At 40.5% G+C, this 17233-nt stretch overlaps 1 protein-coding gene across 1 annotated transcript; it reads right to left on the reverse strand.

Annotated features, from left to right (window-relative positions):
- Positions 1-10362: 10362 nt before the first annotated feature.
- LOC140221151 (uncharacterized) lies at positions 10363-11322 on the reverse strand. The gene has a single exon (XM_072290472.1). The coding sequence runs from the start codon at positions 11320-11322 to the stop codon at positions 10363-10365; it is 960 nt and encodes a 319-aa protein (XP_072146573.1).
- Between the last annotated feature and the right edge of the window lie 5911 nt (positions 11323-17233).

The following is a 17233-nucleotide window of genomic DNA, read 5'->3' on the forward strand; positions in this document are numbered from 1 at the left end:
TCATTGCCCACTATATAAAAAACAAAGAAAGAGCTTGCCAATTGAATAGCATAATGATCTCTGTTCAAAAATATAATGCATGAATCGGTTTTACAGAAAAAAAATCTTGATGGTTTGAAAGTAAGGTCCAGTACTTGAAACGATATTAGACTATTTCATGCCAGCAATCTCTTTACTCTTGTCGATAATGACACTTTTCATTTCTATCAGCCTTCTTTCTACAAGAAAAAAATGTTGTTAATAAGAAAAATCACGCTTTCCAACATATTTCTAAAAATAGTGGAAATATAATGCTTCTAGACTCAAACCGATGATCCATGCCTGAACAACCTTTTGCGTTACCACCCATAATGCATGGCTTTCAATTTAGTAGTTTACACAGATACGTATCTCTCAGATATGTTTTTTTTGTCAAGCTTCAGATACTCTACTGATCTTCACATATTTAAGAATCTATCTGGAGAAAAATATATTTCACTGGTGCAAGGAGGGGTGAGGTGGCCACGCACGGATCGGATCAACTTGAACCGTATCAACAAGCTGATAGCAGTGAATATAGTTTAATATTGCTCACTTACCTTTAATTGGAAAAAGGTCCCTTCCAAACTCCATACGAAATTTCAAGTGAACTTAAAAGGCTCTGGCGTACTATGCATAGCGGTAACGGCCTGCTTTTAGTTGTACCCTTTCCAGTAAAGCGCTAGTATCAAGTATTGTATTCCGTGAGCATGGGTGTGGCAGAAACTGCTCTAGAAATCAGAGCAATAGTGCCCACAAGTTGTGGGCCACAACCAACACAGTCTAATTTTTCAAAATCTTGCTATTACTAATCGAAGCCTCCACACGAAGCCATCTAATTCTAGTGGACGCTTTAGAAAAAAATTCTAGAAAAAATTATCTCAAAGAAGCAAAACATCTGGCCATCAATTCGGTAAGCTTAAATAATCATAAGTATTGGATCTATTATATTTTCTAAAAAAATTACCCACCTATGCCATTATGAAAATAACCAAAGTAATCCATAAATCTATATCAAAATTATTGTAACACCTCATTCTCCAAAGCCGCACCGTCCAACCCTTCCGAGGGGCGAGCACGCGTACACATAGCACTCTGCTTATACATTCGTCCTCGCTTCGTGTAAAAGGGTTAACCCGAATGTGCTATAGCTGAAAGATAAAGGCTTATAAGTTAGCTCCACCCTTGCTCAACTAGCATTGTGGTACTAAACATGCACACATGCACTGATGGGCCACTACTAGGCCATCCAAATTTGGGTCGGATGTCACAATTGCCCACCTGCCATTATATAAAATAAATTAAAGTAACCCTCCAATCTTCATCTAAATTACCCACTTATACCATTATAAAAAATAATTTAAAAAACACCATAAATTTGCATATAATTTGGCCACCACTAAAATTATAAAAAATAACTAAAAGTAACCCATTAAATTTTCATTTAAATCACCCCTATGCTATTATCTTACTACTACTAATTGGAGGCTCCTTTTAAGCATCCACATGAAGCCACCTAGGGGTACTATAGAAAAAAGAGAAATCCTAAACAATTTCTCTCAAACAAGCAAAACTTCTAGCCATCAATTCGGTATGCTCAAAATATTATAGCCATTAGATCTATTATGTTTTCTAAAAAATTAATGTTGGCACCTGAAAAGACCTAGGATGTCAACTACAGGGGGAGGGGGTTGAATAGTCGAACCTGAAAATTTTCAACAACTTGGAACAAGTTTATCAGAAACTTCCAGAGTTTCTAGAGATTATTCCGAAAATTCCACAACTTATGGAATTTCCGAAGAAATCTTCAGATTCCTCGAAGATTAGCGAGATTGCACTACAACCCTATGAAATGCTTGACCAAAAGTAAATCGCTGAGTATAGGTTATGCAATAGGGTACACTAAGTCTTGGGGATAAGATGAAATGGCTAGCAACCTTCTAGAAAAGTAGATCGAGCACAACCCTAGAAATATGTTCTATGCTTGAATACGAACGAAATGAAGAACAACAAGCACAAGAGACACAAGGATTTGTTTACCAGAGTTCAGCTCAACACTTGAAGCCTACGTCTTTGCTGAGGAACCCACAAAGGGTGGGCTTTTCACACCTAAGCCACTTTCCTCACTCTAGCGACCACAAAGATTGAGCTAGAATCACTTACTCAATCGTTGGGGTAATACAAACTTCTCGTAGGTAGCCACAACCTTGGATGCTCCACGGGTGACGCCTAGCTGGCTAGGAGCTTGAAGCTCCAAGAGTAACAAACATGAAATCACTGGCTTGACGAAGAACAAGGTGCTAAAGAGATGGGAAATCAGCTCACTAGCACTCTCTCTTGCTCTTTCCTTGAATTTCTCCTTAAAACCCCACCAAATCTCACCAAGAAAGCCAAAGGGGAGTAAAGATGGGGACTTGGATGCTTTTCTGAACCTCAGCATGAAGTTAGGTCAAGAGAGTAACTGTGGGAGGGGGTAAGGGTGTATTTATATCCCTTCACCCTGAAACTAGCTGTTGGGACATTATGTTCCAAAGTTTTTTGGAACCCTCTTCGAAAACTCCGGAACCTCCGGAATATTTCGGAACTGTCTCCGAAATACTGTGGAGCTCTCATATTAGCACCATTCTAAGTATCCCCATGTGGAGTGCAGGTGCAAAGGTGTTTCTCATAGGTTGGTTAGATTATCTTGAGCACCTTTTTCAATGTAAAGACCAAAGATTACGCATCCGCCATTCCTATACTAAAATTCAAACCAAAAATCAATTTAGCCTTCAAGGTATGCCTCATGTTAATTCATTTCCTTTTTGAGGGTCATTCACAAAGGCTACATATCCATCAATCATTTTAAACCTGCTCATGCACTTGAAAGTTCATTAAACACTTAAGCTTGCGTCATTAATTCACCAAAACCCACTTAGGGGGTCAAGATACTCTTCAATCTCCCCCTTTTTGGTGATTGTTGACAACATGCCTAAGTCTTACAAATACGAGTATAATGTATCTCAAAATTAAAAGCAAAGCAAGAACATGTGCAACTCCCCCTTAATGTGTGCCATAAGAATTGAATTCCAATAGACCTTTAAAAATCAATTAGCACAACATAGGTGGAAACATGAGAGAAGCACATGTCCTAGCCACAGTGGGGTGCTTAAAAGTGTGTGAAACATGTTCTTGTGATGCATATGACAGTTTATACACTCAACAATAGAAAAAGGGAGAAAAGTAACATAATGTCCAGGGTTCCATAGAAATCTCCGGAAACATCCGCAAGTTACGGAATTTCCAGAAAATTTTTTGGAATCTCCATACATTCTATCACAAGTAAATTAACAATCATCATTGAAATGTTCACACTAACACAGAAGCATCCATAGATAAATAAAAGCAGTTCTAAAGCATCCACAACACCCATTACAAGTTCTCATGCTCACATAGTCTTACACACCATAGAGAGATAAAGACATAGTTCGATACAAGCGAAATGAGATACATAAATCCATCCATCCATTTTCACTCCCCCTTTGGCATCAAGTGCCCAAAAGGAAATGAAATAGCAGCACCTACTCATCATTATCGTAGTCGTCGTCCTCCTCCTCGTTGTCATCCTTGTCCTCTTCCTCATCCTTCTCCTCTACTTCCTCAACATATATAGCTAGCGCGTGTGAAGGAGTGAGGGCGAGAAGAGTGAACAGGATCAGCTGGTATAGGAGATGGAGCAGCAGCAGTAGTGTCGGTAGCATCCATGGCATCCCATTCGGTGAAAGGGTCATCAAACTCAGGGAGCTCATGATAAGAATTAGTGGGAAGTCCTTGAGCAGCCTTGAGCTCGATGATGTCACGCTAGTTTTCATTAACTTCCCAGACCATATGCTGACACATGTAGAACATACTCCTAAGCACCCTCTTGATCATGGAGCCTCTTGGCATGCGGGACTGCATAGGAGGAGAAGATGGATATGGCTCATCATGATGGCAAGGAGCATGGCTAGAAGAGCCGGCATAGCGACAAGATGTGACCATCGGATGAGGAGCATTACCATCACGAGAGCGAATGTGAAGAGGCTCATGAGCATAATCCTTAGGAAAGGTAGTCTTGTTCACCCTCTCAATCATGTACATGATATATGGAGCATAGGGAAGATTCTTCCTTGAGTTAGTCATAGCACGGCGAAGCTCATTCCATATATAGTCAAAGATGCAAAATGGTCTTCTTTCAGGAGCAACGCAGTTCAAGAGATTTCTCACTTAAAAGTGAAGAGCAGTGGCATCTCCTCCCTTAGGATCAACTGTGTTTTTGAAAAACTGATTCAACACATAGAAAAAGGGCTACAAGTTGTTTGTCTTTCCCTCAAGAGCCAACATAGGATTGTAGAACATGAAGGGTACATCCTTGGACCTAACCTTGTATTCAACATGAATAGAGTCACGCTTCTCATCCTTTGTTGCAAGCCCCAAAAGATGAGAGAAGGTCATATAGTCAATACAATAGTGCTCACCCATAGTGGTCTAATGAATAGAGTTGGTGCTGGCTTTGAAGTCATAGGAGCTATGAAATTAACCAAGGATCTCAGCATGCCAGTGATATCTAATACCCATAATCTCATAAAGACCAAATTCTTTAAACTTTTCAATCACCTCCTTGAATGTGGCATCATCATCCTTCTCATAGTACGGCCAGCCCACATATCTCATAGGAACAATGGGGGCTTGTTCTTCTTATGTAGCACCACAGAACAATAGAAATCCTTATGAAACTCATTCCAAAAATGTGCATTAATCCCCTCCATCTTATCCCATCTAAAAGGATCCATCTTCCTTTCTTCCTTGAGGGCTAAGGACAACTTGTAGTAATTCTTTCCCATCCTAGGAGAGTATCCCAGAGGATATGTAACTTCATGAAGAGTTGGGCAAATGGATTCTATCCTTTGATCTTGGTCAAAGATAGGAGTGCGATTCTTTGAAGTTTTAGGACAAATGTAATGAGCTATACCATAATTTCTCTTGATTGGCTTTGGGTTAGGGATAGGAATTGATGGCATGACATATGGAGCTTTGGCATGAGAAGATCTATAGGATCCTTCAGCTGCCTTTGCTTTCCCCTTGCTCCTCGGAGCAACCACAAACTATTCTTCTTCAGATTCTTCTTCCTCAGACTCTTCTTCTTCTTCCTCATTCTAAACTCTAGGAGGATTTGGATCATGCCTTGCATTTGTCCTCCTTTGCACCGTACTAGCACGAGTACCCCTCTTTTCCCTTCCCATCTTTAGGGAGGAGATGAGAGAGCCTTCAAGCTTTGAATCCAACATCACCACACGAGTCCCCTTCTTGATTTGAGTCTTCCTTGATGATTCACAGTTTTTGGGTGGTAGAGTCCCCAAATCGGCCGGGAAGAGGGGGGGCGAGAGGAGAGGGAGAGGGGAGAATAGAGAAGCCAGCAGGGTAAATGAAAGAGATGAACTGGTAACTTTCCTGGGGTAAAAAGTAAATACCCTACAAGTTATGGAATTTTCTGGAAGATGTTCCGAAGATTCTGCAACTTTCAAAATTTCCAAAAATGTCAGAAGATTTCGCTCCTCGTGGCTAACAGCCACTGTATTTGAGTGGAATTTTGATTTGGAATAAATTCAGGAATATGGCAGTAATACATATGAGCATGAGATGTTTTATCACTTGAGATCAGTAAACAATCAACTAATGAGAATAATGATCCAAGTGAGAGAACTAAGAACTCCAAATATTTTTTTAAAGAAAAACACACTCTAGTTTTGAAAGAATTTCCTTTTGAGAACCAACTATCCTAAGTCTCGCAAATGTGCACATGATCTCAAGCCAAGTTATGAGAATCCAATATATTTAATTCACTCCTCAAAGCACAAAACCTTTGCTCATAAAGGGGCTTTATGAAGATATTGCTTAGTTGCATTTCGGTGCTCACATGGATAAGAGCGATATCTCCTTTGGCTTCATGGTCTATTAGGAAATGGTGTCTTATGTCTATGTGTTTTGTTCTAGAATGGTTTACGGGGTTGTTAGCTAGCTTTATTGCACTCTCATTATCACACAAGATAGGTATCTTGCTAAACTCACAACCAAAGTCTCTTAATGTGAGCCTCATCCATAGTAGTTGAGCACAACAAGCACCAGCTGTAATATACTCAGCCTCAGCGGCGGATAGGGCAACGGAATTTTGTTTCTTGGAACTCCAAGGCACCAAGGACCTACCAAGGAATTGATAAGTCCCGGATGTACTCTTTCTATCTACCTTGCAACCGGCATAATCTGAATCGGAATAGCCAAGTAGATTGAAAGTGGAGCCTTTGGGATACCACAAGCCAATGTTAGGAGTGTGCACTAGATATCTTAAGATTCTCTTAACATCCATTAAATAACATTCATTTGGATTAGCTTGAAATGTTGCACACATGCACACACTAAACATAGTATCAGGTTTAGATGCACAAAGGTAAAGCAAAGAGCCAATCATAGAGCGATATACCTTTTGATCTACACTCTTACCATCCTCATTTAGATCAAGATGTCCATTTGATGGCATTGGAGTCTTGATGGGTTTGGCATTCTCAATATCAAACTTCTTGAGCATATCTTGAGTGTACTTGGTTTGAGCTATGAAGGTGTTGTCCTTGAGTTGCTTGATTTGAAATCCAATAAAGAACTTCAACTCTCCCATCATGGACATGTCAAACCTCTTTGTCATGATCCTACTAAATTCATCACACCACACTTGGTTAGTAGAACCAAATATTATGTCCTCAATATATATTTGGCATACAAATAGATCATTATCCTTTTTGTGAGTGAAGAGTGTAGGATCGGCTTTGCCTATTTCAAAGCCTTTCCTTAGGAGAATATCCTTAATGCATTCATACCATGCTCTAGGAGCTTGCTTGAGCTCATAAAGCATCTTATGGAGTTTGTAGATGTGGTTGGACAACTTTGGATCTTCAAAACCTGGTAGTTGCTCAACATATACCACTTCGGAGATTGGTTCATTCAAGAATGCACTTTTTACATCCATTTGATATAGCTTGAAATTATGATGAGTGGCAAATGCTAGTAATATGCGAAAAACTTCAAGTCTTGCCACCAGTGCATAGGTTTCTCCAAAATCCAATCCCTCAATTTGAGTGAACCCTTGAGCAACCAACCTTGCCTTGTCACCACACCATGCTCATCTTGCTTGTTGCGAAACACCCATTTTGTTCCAATAACATTTTTCTTGGGGTGTTCCACTAAGGACCAGACTTCATTCCGAGTGAAGTTGTTCAACTCTTCTTGCATGGCCAACACCCAATCTGAATCATCCAACGCTTCATCTACCTTAAGAGGTTCCAAGGAGGAAACAAATGAGTAATGTTCACAAAAATTTGCCAACCTTGAACGAGTAGTTACCCCTCTTTGGATGCTTCCTAAAATATTGTCCATAGGATGATCACGTTGAACACTTTGATGGACTCTTGGATGTGGGTTAGGAGCTTGACGCTGGATCAAATCATCACCCTCAGCTTGATGTTGTGCATTTTCATCAGCATCTCTAGAATTTTCGAAGATTTGTTTGGAGTTTCTAGAACTTGCGGAATTTCTGCAAGTTTCTCTGTAATTTTCGGAGCTCGTAGCGGTTTCTTGATTTATAGGCCCATGACTTGTGGCACAATCATATTTCTTCTCTTGAGGCTTGATTTCTCCAGTGGCCATCTTCTCAATGGCTTGTGATGGAGATTCTTCATCATCTACATCATGTGAAGCAACTTGCTCTACTTGAGAGCCATTAGATTCATCAAATGTCACGTCACATGCAACTTCAATACAACTGTTGGTTTTGTTGAAGACACGATAGCCGTAAGCATTTGAGGCATAACCAAGAAGAAAACCTTCATCAACTTTAGGTGCAAACTTAGAGCTTTTGGGCTTCTTGTTGAGCATGAAGCACTTACTTCCAAAAACTCTAAAGTAAGACACATTAGGCTTTTTACCGGTTAGGAGCTCGTAGGCAGTTTTGTGCAACATCTTGTGTAGATAGATACGGTTGATAGCATGACATGCCGTGTTGACCGCTTTCACCCAAAATTGATTCGAAGTCTTGTATTCATCAAGCATTGTCCTTGCAACTTCAATAAGAGTCCTATTCTTTCTCTCCACAATCTCATTTTGTTGTGGCGTGTATTGGACGGAGAATTCATGACAAATGCCTTCCTTGTCAAGATACTCTTCAATGTTGGTGTTCTTGAACTCGATGCCATTGTCACTTCTTACTCTCTTGATCCTCACTTTAAACTCATTTTGTGCTCTAGTTGCAAATTTCTTGAAAATTCCTTGAACTTCACTCTTGTCATGCAAAAAGAACACCCATTTATACTGAGAGTAATCATCGACAATGACAAAGCCATATTTGTTTCCCCCAATGCTAACATATGCCACAGGACCAAAAATATCCATATGCAATAATTCCAATGGTCTTGTGGTAGTGAGAATAATCTTGGAGGGTGAGAAGCACCAACTTGTTTCCCAACTTGACATGCACTACAAATTCTCTCTTTCTCAAAGCGCACATTTGTTAGTCCTAGGATGTGTTCCCCCTTTAGAAGCTTGTTAAGATTATTCATCTCAACATGAGCTACCTAGCGATGCCAAAACCAACTCAAGCTAGACTTTGCCATCAAGCATGTATCAAGTTGAGCTTTATCCGAGGCAAAATCTACTAAATAAAGCTTTTCCTTGAGTTCACCCTTGAAGGCAATGGAGTCATCACTTCTTCTAAAGACGGTCACACTCTCATTAGAGAATAAACAATTGTAACCCATGTCATAAAGTTGTGACAAGGATAACAAATTGTAGTCCAAAGATTCAACCAAATAAATATTAGAAATTGAATGATCGAGATAGCAATTTTACCTAGACCAACAACGGTTCCTTCACTATTATCACCAAATAATATCTTTTCCTTAGCATTTTTCTTCATTTCACAAGAGGAGAACATCTTCTTCTTGCCAGTCATATGATTGGTGCATCCACTATCAATCATTCCATTTAGTTTCACCGGCGGAGTAAGCCAACAAAACAAATTAGGCTTGTGTTTTAGGTACCCAATGAGACTTGGGTCCTAGAACGTTAGTCACAAGAACCTTGAGCACCCACACATTCCTTTTGATCAATGTGTCTTTAGTGCGGTAGCTCACATACTTGGCAATCATCTTACCCTTGTGACCCCAAGTTAACACATAATCGGCATAGAAACCACTTTGTGAGGCATATGACTTTGGCTTCTTGACTTGTGCAACCATAGGCCTCTCTTGCCTTGGTTGAGTTACCTTTGGTTTCACTTGTTGAGCTTGAGCTTTGGATTATTTATTTTGTGATGTGACAAACTTGACAGGCTTGTTGTACTCAAGTTGCTTAGGAACAATTTCTGTTCCCTTGCCCATGGCTTGGTTCTTCCTTGTGAATGGAATTGGGTCACATGTACCTTGTTAATACTTACCTAGACCCTTTGAATTCTCAAAACCAAACTTCTTCATGTAACTTGAACCAAATGCCTTGGTGTGGTTCTCAAACTCACCCCTTTTAGAGGTATTCTTCTCTTCATTGAGAAGTAAGTTAGAGAGTCTAGCAATCTCTTTCTTCATGGCATGCATCTTGGCAAGGTTAGTAGCACAAGCATTCACATCAACTTTATCACATCTAGCACCACCATTACTAGTAGAGGCACTAGAAGACATGGATACATCATTAAAGTTAGATGAAGTGTTTTTCTTGAGAGTGTTGAATTGAGCTTCAAGTTCCATGTGTTTGGATTTAGAACTTTGAGGTTCTCTTGAAGCTCAATCTTCTCACTCTTAAGATTAGCACTAGTATCCTTAGCTAAGGAGAGTTCCTTAGTTAATTCCTCCACTTTCATCTTCTCTTTAGCAACATATTTTTCAAGGCTAAGAACTTTTTCCATTTTAGCTTTGAGCAAGTCCTTTTGCATCTTGAAACCCTTCTTTTCATTTTCAAGGGAATTCTCAAGAGCAATGGTTTTCTCTCGCTCATGCCTAAATAGCTCTTCTTGCACCTCGGGAGTCTCATCCTTGTCTTCTAGTTCCATCATTAGTTTCATTATTCTTTTAGAAGCATGGTTTCTTAAGATCTTTATCATCTTTTCATCATCACTATTTACCTCATCATTATCATCATAGAAAGGTCATTCATAATCTACCTTAGGACCTCAAGCTATGAGGCAAGTGTGGGTGAAGTCATCTTAATCATCGGTGAGATCTTCAAATAGAGATGACATGGAGGTTGACACTCCAATAGCCATTGTGGCCAGTCCCACTTCTTCATCGAAGTCTAAGCTTTGTTCATTAGAATATCCCATTCTTGACCTAAGTGAGCTTCACCAACAGTTTTCTTCTTGTACTTGCTCTTGTCAAACTTGGAGGATCCTTCCTTCTTGTGTTTAGCTTCCAGACAATCCGTAATGAAATGACCTTCCTTGCCACATCCAAAGCATGGACTCTTTGACTTTTTCTTTATCTTGCTCTTGTCCTTATTCTTGTCAAAGAAACCACTCTTATTCATCACTTTCTTGAACTTCCTCATGAATAGAGTCATTTCTTCTTCATTCATACTTTCACTATCACTACTATCATCACTATCATCCTTGGTGGTTACCTTGGATGATGAACTTGGTTTCTTCTCTTTGTTCTTGTTGCCATTGTTCTTTTCTAATTGCTCATGAATCTTCGACATCTCTTGAGATAGCTTGGATTCCTTGATGGTGATGAGATGTTCATCAATTCTTCCAATCACATCCATCAGGGTGAACTTCTTGAACCCTCTCTTCTCTCTTAGCAAGGTAGGGAGTTGAACATCTCTAGCCATGTAAGCCGATAGAATCTTGTCAACCACTTCTCTCCTTCCCCAATTGTCACTACCAAGAGATCTTATTTTGTTGACTATCTTGTTCAATCTATTGTACATCTCTTGTGGTGTCTCATTCTCTCTAATGATGAAGCAGTTTAGCTCACCCTCTAATGCTCTTATCCTTCCTTCCCTAACCTTCCTTGTTCCTTGATAATTAATGAAGAGAGTGTCCCATACATCCTTGGTGGATTTCAATCCATCATACTTGTCAAATTCTTTGGCACATAGTGAACTCTTGATGATGTGCAAAGGTTGAAAGTTTCGTTGAATCTCAAACTCTTGATCTTGTGTGATTGGAGTTTCTTCATTTCCTCTTGGGAAATTGACACCTATATCAACAATCTTCCAAAGAGTGGGGTTGACCCCTATCAAATAACCCCTCATCGAGCCCTTCCACTTGGAATAGCTCACCCCATCAAAGTGAGGAGGCTTTCCCAAGTAGATTGGGTCAGATTGACCAATTTGAGGTGTTGAGATTTGAATGAGCATAATTGAAAGGGATTTGGTGAAACTCCCTTCGTGAAGCATGGCACCCGGAGTGGGTTGATCTTGCATCATCATTGTCAGAGTCATCATCGGAGGAGTCTTCAATATCCACTTGACCTCTCCCTGCTCTTGTGCTTGCTCCACCGGCAACTCCTCCTTGAGCACTTGTTTGTGCTCCTTGACGCAACACGAGCTATTGGACCGCATTAGGGTCGGTCACATCACCTTCGGTGGGCACCTCTTGATTTCCCAGAGTTGACATCTTAAACTCTAAGCAATTAAGCTTTAATTCAGAGATGAAGGCTCTGATACCAATCGAAAGGATTTAGAATGTCGACTAGAGGGAGGGAGTGAATAGTCGAACCTGAAAACTTTCAACAACTTTGAATAAGTTTATCAGAATCTTCCAGAGTTTCCGACGATTGTTCTAGAAATTCTGCAACTTGCTTAATTTCCGGAGAAATTATTGGATTCTCCAAATATTAGTGAGATTGCACTATAACCCTATGAAATGCTTAACCAAAAGTAAATCACCGAATATAGGTTATGCAACAAGGTATACTAAGCCTCAAGGACAAGATGAAACAGCTAGCAACCTTCTACAAAAGTAGATCAAGCACAAACTCTAGAAATATGTTCTATGCTTGAATATGAATGAAATGAAGAACAATAAGCACAAGAGACACAAGGATTTGTTTACTGGAGTTCAGCTCCACACTTGAAGCCTACGTCTTCATTGAGGAACCCACAAAGGGTGGGTTTTTCACACCTAAGCCACTTTCCTCACTCTAGGGACCACAAAGATTGAGCTAGAGTCACTTACTCAATCATCGGGGTAATAGAAACTTCCCATAGGCATCCACAACCCTGGATGCTTCACGGGCAATGCCTAGCTGGCTAGGAGTTTGAAGCTCTAAGAGTAACAAACATGAAATCATAAGCTTGATGAAGAACAAATTGCCCAAGAGATGGGAAATCAGGTCACTAGCACTCTCTCTCTTGCCCTTCCCTTCAATCCCTCCTTAAAACCCCACTAAATCTCACCAAGAAAGCCAAGGGAAGTAAAGAGGGGGACTTGAATGCTTTTTTGAACCTCAGCACGAAGTTAGGTTAAGAGAGTAACTGTGGGAGAGGGTGAAGGGGTATTTATAGCCCTTCACCCTAAAACTAGCCGTTGGGACGATAAGTTCCGTAGTTTTCCGGAACTTTCTCCAGAACCTCTAGAATATTCCGAAACTTTCTCGGAATACTGTGGAGCTCTCATATTAGCACCATTCAAAGTATCCCCATGTGGAGTGCAGGTGCAAATGTGTCTTTCATAGGTTGGTTAGGTTATTTGGAGCACCTTTTTCAACATAAAGACCAAAGATTACACATCCCTCTTAGTAGTGTGGCATTCCTAAACTCAAATTAAAACTAAAAATAAATTTATTCTTCAAGATATGCCTCATATTAGTTCATTTTATTTTTAAGGGTCATCCACAAGTGCTACTTATCCACCAATCATTTTAAACCTGCTCTTGCACTTGAAAGTTTATTAAATACTTAAGCTTGCATCATTTATTCACCAAAACCCACTTAGGGTGCGAAGATACTCTTCACCAAAATTGACTTAGTCTACGTCCAATATTCTTCTTGTCTTCGACGTTGCTCACAGTTATCAAGTTGTTTGGTTTTATTAAGTTGCAATGTATCAATCAATTAGTTTTATCTTGCGCTGAAATTTATCGAATGGCTTAGATATGGTTAGGTTGTGTTCATCGGCTCCTTGACCTTGTTTAAGTGTTCACCAGTTATCTGACCGTATCAGCTAGTTAGATCTCACATGCTTTTATTGCTTTACATATGCTAGGTCCAATAGATATTTACCTCTAGCCCTTGTATTGCTAGCTGTTGGATCCTTAACGCTAGAACGCTACTGTTGAGAGCCGATGCATCAGCTGGGTATCATCCATATCTCATAGAAGCATGATGATGTCATGGAGCCGATATGTGTGCATACAAGGCCTTGCTGCTACAAGTTTGTCTGTTAAGTTAATGGATCGAAGTTAATGCCTTCTCACCGTGTTACCTTGTCTAAGTTCAATTACATGGTCATGACATTGATTAGGTTCCATTAGCTTAATTAGCTTGTAAGCGGTAGGCAAGAAGTCCTTGTTGATATGTTGTAATCTTTTAGGTTAATAGATTGACGTTAATGCCCTCTCATTCGTGTTACCTTGTCTAAGTTTAATTACACTTATGAAGTCATTGACTAGATCTCATAGTCTATCTGATGTGTGCATGGTTGGCAAGGGCTTCTTTTGTGGCTATTGTTTTATAATGCTTTATCTTAGCCCGTCGGCTCTTACAGCCGATGGCACATGCCATTAATGCTTTATTTATTTACATCTCATGATCACATTGAATACCTATTTGCTGTGGTGTTTATTCTAGGAACGCGTACCCATGAGTTCAAAAGGCTTCACTGCAGATCAGCTCAGGAATTTAATGTTTACCTTGTCAATTTTCAGGTCAAATTGATTGTCACGCCCTTCTCCACTCGCGGGCTGATTTGGAGCCCGCACTGGAGTTAAGCAGATCTCCTAGGTCCTCCGTGTTGTTCAATGCAGAAGCCTAATGTTCAGTTTTTGCATCAACACGCTCTTGGCACGCCCGGTGGGACCAACAATCAACAAACTTCATTAGTGCTTGTCATTGCCTCAACTTCGACCAGATGGCCGGTGAACCTGGTGATGATCAAAGTGATCCTAAGGCTCCTAAAGAATTTACTGCTGTTGAGATTACCCTGGACAATCTTGATGAGAAACAAAGGAAAGAAGTTGAAGATGCCAGGGATCGATTTGTGGCAGCATGTATGCAATCATTTAGTCTGAACCGCAACAAGGCTCACAAGAAACATCCTTTGCCAGTAGCTATGATGCCAGGGCAAGTTCCACCGTCCAGGGATAAAGACTTGGTGGATGGGGAAGATGACCTCGAGCTCGAGTCCAAGATTACTTCTATGGTCAACAATGCTCTAATCAGTCCAAGTGACGTATTGGCAAATGAGATTTAGAAGATGATCCAACAAGTTGTGGATCATTACGTCAGCAAGTATTCTTACGAAAGGTATGCTGCTAATACATCTAGCTACGGAGGTGGTGCACCAAGTTCATCTTCCGAACAGTCAATGGGGCAGCTTGCGGTTGGCCCAACAGTTGGCCAGCTGATTCATCAAAAGACAGGGCCGATTCCTATCCAGACTGCAAATCAAAACTCAACACCACCAAGGCAGCAAGATTTTACATCTGATGGTAACAAGGTGTTTGATACTCACCAGCCTCAAGCTATGGATGGATTCTTGCCAGTTTCTCCACATTCACCGTACGGGAATGTGCAAAGCAATGAAGATTGGGGTGCAAAGATTCCTGAGGTGATGAGGAGTCAATTTGGGTTGAAGCCTAAGGAGAAATCTTACACCCATACCCCTCAAGGTTTGATCAGGTAGCAATGCCACCTCGGTATCATGTTCCTGATTTTGCTAAGTTTTTTGGACAAGACAACATGTCTACTCCATCAACAGTTGGGTAGACTTTGAAAGATTATTTCACAAGCACTACTATTTAGAGGCCCAAGAGATGAAGCTGATGGATCTTATAATGATGAAGCAAAGGAATGGGGAGTCAGTGGCTACATTTGTCCAAATGTTAAGAGAAGTACGCAACAACTACTACAACATGTACTTAACTGATGGACAGTTGGTAGAATTGGCTTACCAAGGACTCTTGGACCCAATTAAGGAAAAGTTTGCTCCTTAGGACTTTGAGAGTCTGGCACATATGGTGCACAAGATTTCGGTTCATGAAAGCCGATTCCAGAACACGCGTAGGGGCAAGTATGGAGTTTCTCACTTCAGGGCATATGACTCATCTGATGAAGAATCTGATGCAGATGGAGAGGTCAATGTTGTAGAGTGGGTTAAGAAAAAGAAGCTGATCTCGTGCCTATGGATTAAAACTAACACAGAAACATATGAGTTCGACATTACGAAAGCCAATAAGATCTTTGATCTGCTATTACAAGAAGGACAGATCAAGTTGCCTCTGGGTCACAAGATACCGTCGGCTGAGGAGCTTAAAAAGAGAAAGTATTGCAAGCTGCATAACTCTATTACACATCATACTAATGACTTCAAAACTTTCCACCAACAGATTCAAACAGCTATAAAACAAGGAAGGCTTAAAGTTGAGGACGCAAAGAAGCTAATGAAGGCTGACAAACATCCGTTCCCAGCAGTCAATATGGTAGAGGCTGCACTGGTTGATGAGCAAGATGATTCAAGGATTCAGTCGATCTTGCTCACATCAAGAAGGGCAAAAGAATCTGGTGCGGTGGACCCATGGGTGCTGATATCAGCTGAGGAATTCAAGAAGAAAGTGAGTTGGGCTCAAGAAGTAGAGGAAGCTAAAACTAGGCGATCCGCTGGGAAACCTAAAGTGACTTCCAAGATGCTGATCTACAAGTATCAGCGCAAAGGGGAGGTTCGAGGAGATAGGGCAGGTGACGATCAGAGCAAGTTTGAGTCACACTGGAATTGTGCTTTCTTCCAATATTTCTTGAATCAGAAGCTGAGGTTACCATCGGATGTTAATTGCCTAGAGTGGAGCTCACAATATCAAGAGTATCATGATTCCAAGAGACAATACCGATTGGTGCATTAGCGGTTGGAGTATCAATCATCAAGGTACCATCAGCCAGTCAAGGGATCCGATGAAGAGAAGGAAATGGAATCTGTGCATGATAGGTTGAGTTATCCTCCAAGACACAGATCTGTGGTCATTAATGAATCCAAGGAAGAGCATATCAAGCAACAAGAGAAGCTGATTTCTAGAGAGCGTTGGTGTCCAGAAGGCTTGACTAAGACTCAGAGAAGGAGGGTTCAACGCTTACACTACAAGGAGTAGAACCAGGAGTGGCACGTCAAGCAATTAGACAAAGGCAAAGAGGTATTGATTGAAATTAATATGGTTTTTATTTTGCCTACTGAATTTGGGATTTATCATAGCGATGAAGAAGAAGTTGCCTAATTGGTCCAACCAGCCCAGCAAGCTGTATTTGAAAAGCTAGAGATAGAAAAGCATCAACACCTAAAGCCCTTGTACATGAATGGACATGTTGATGGCCGGCCGATGGCCAAGATGCTGGTTGATGGTGCTGCTACTATCAATATTATGCCTTATGCTACTTACCGCAAGCTTGGCAAGACTCCTGTGGACTTAATTAAGACTAACATGGTGCTGAAAGACTTTGATGGGAAGAGATCAGAAGCAAAAGGGATTCTAAACATTGAATTAAAGATAGGTGGCAAAACCTTACTTACTAAATTTTTCTTCATCGATAGAAAAGGTACATATAATCTTCTTTTGGGTCAAGACTGGATACATGCAAATTGTTGTATTCCATCCACAATGCATCAGTTATTAATTCAATGGGATGGAGATATGGTGGAAATTGAGCCAGCTGATGAAATCGCTAGCATCACTGCAGCCGATGTTCCTTTTTTGGAGCTGACAAGGTGCGTTGCTTGTCTAGAAAGGTTTGGGTAGAAGATGAATTCATGGATGCTGCAAGCTTCTTGTTCCAGATAGGCCAAGCAGATGAGGAGGAGGCATAGGTGCCAACATTTCTGTCAGCTGACTTCTTAGTTTGTAATATTCATAGGTAATGAGTCAAACCCAACAGTATGTAAAAGCCGATGAGCAATTCATCACCTTAGATAGCCGATATCTGTTGATATCTCCTTTAGCACAAAAAATATAAATAAATA

This window comes from Setaria viridis, chromosome 9 (genome assembly GCF_005286985.2).
Source record: "Setaria viridis chromosome 9, Setaria_viridis_v4.0, whole genome shotgun sequence".
Classification (NCBI taxonomy): Eukaryota; Viridiplantae; Streptophyta; class Magnoliopsida; order Poales; family Poaceae; genus Setaria; species Setaria viridis.

Bases quoted from the DNA above. Each gene is read 5' to 3' on its own strand.
- LOC140221151 (XM_072290472.1), bottom strand. From the start codon at position 11,322: ATGAGGGGTTATTTGATAGGGGTCAACCCCACTCTTTGGAAGATTGTT.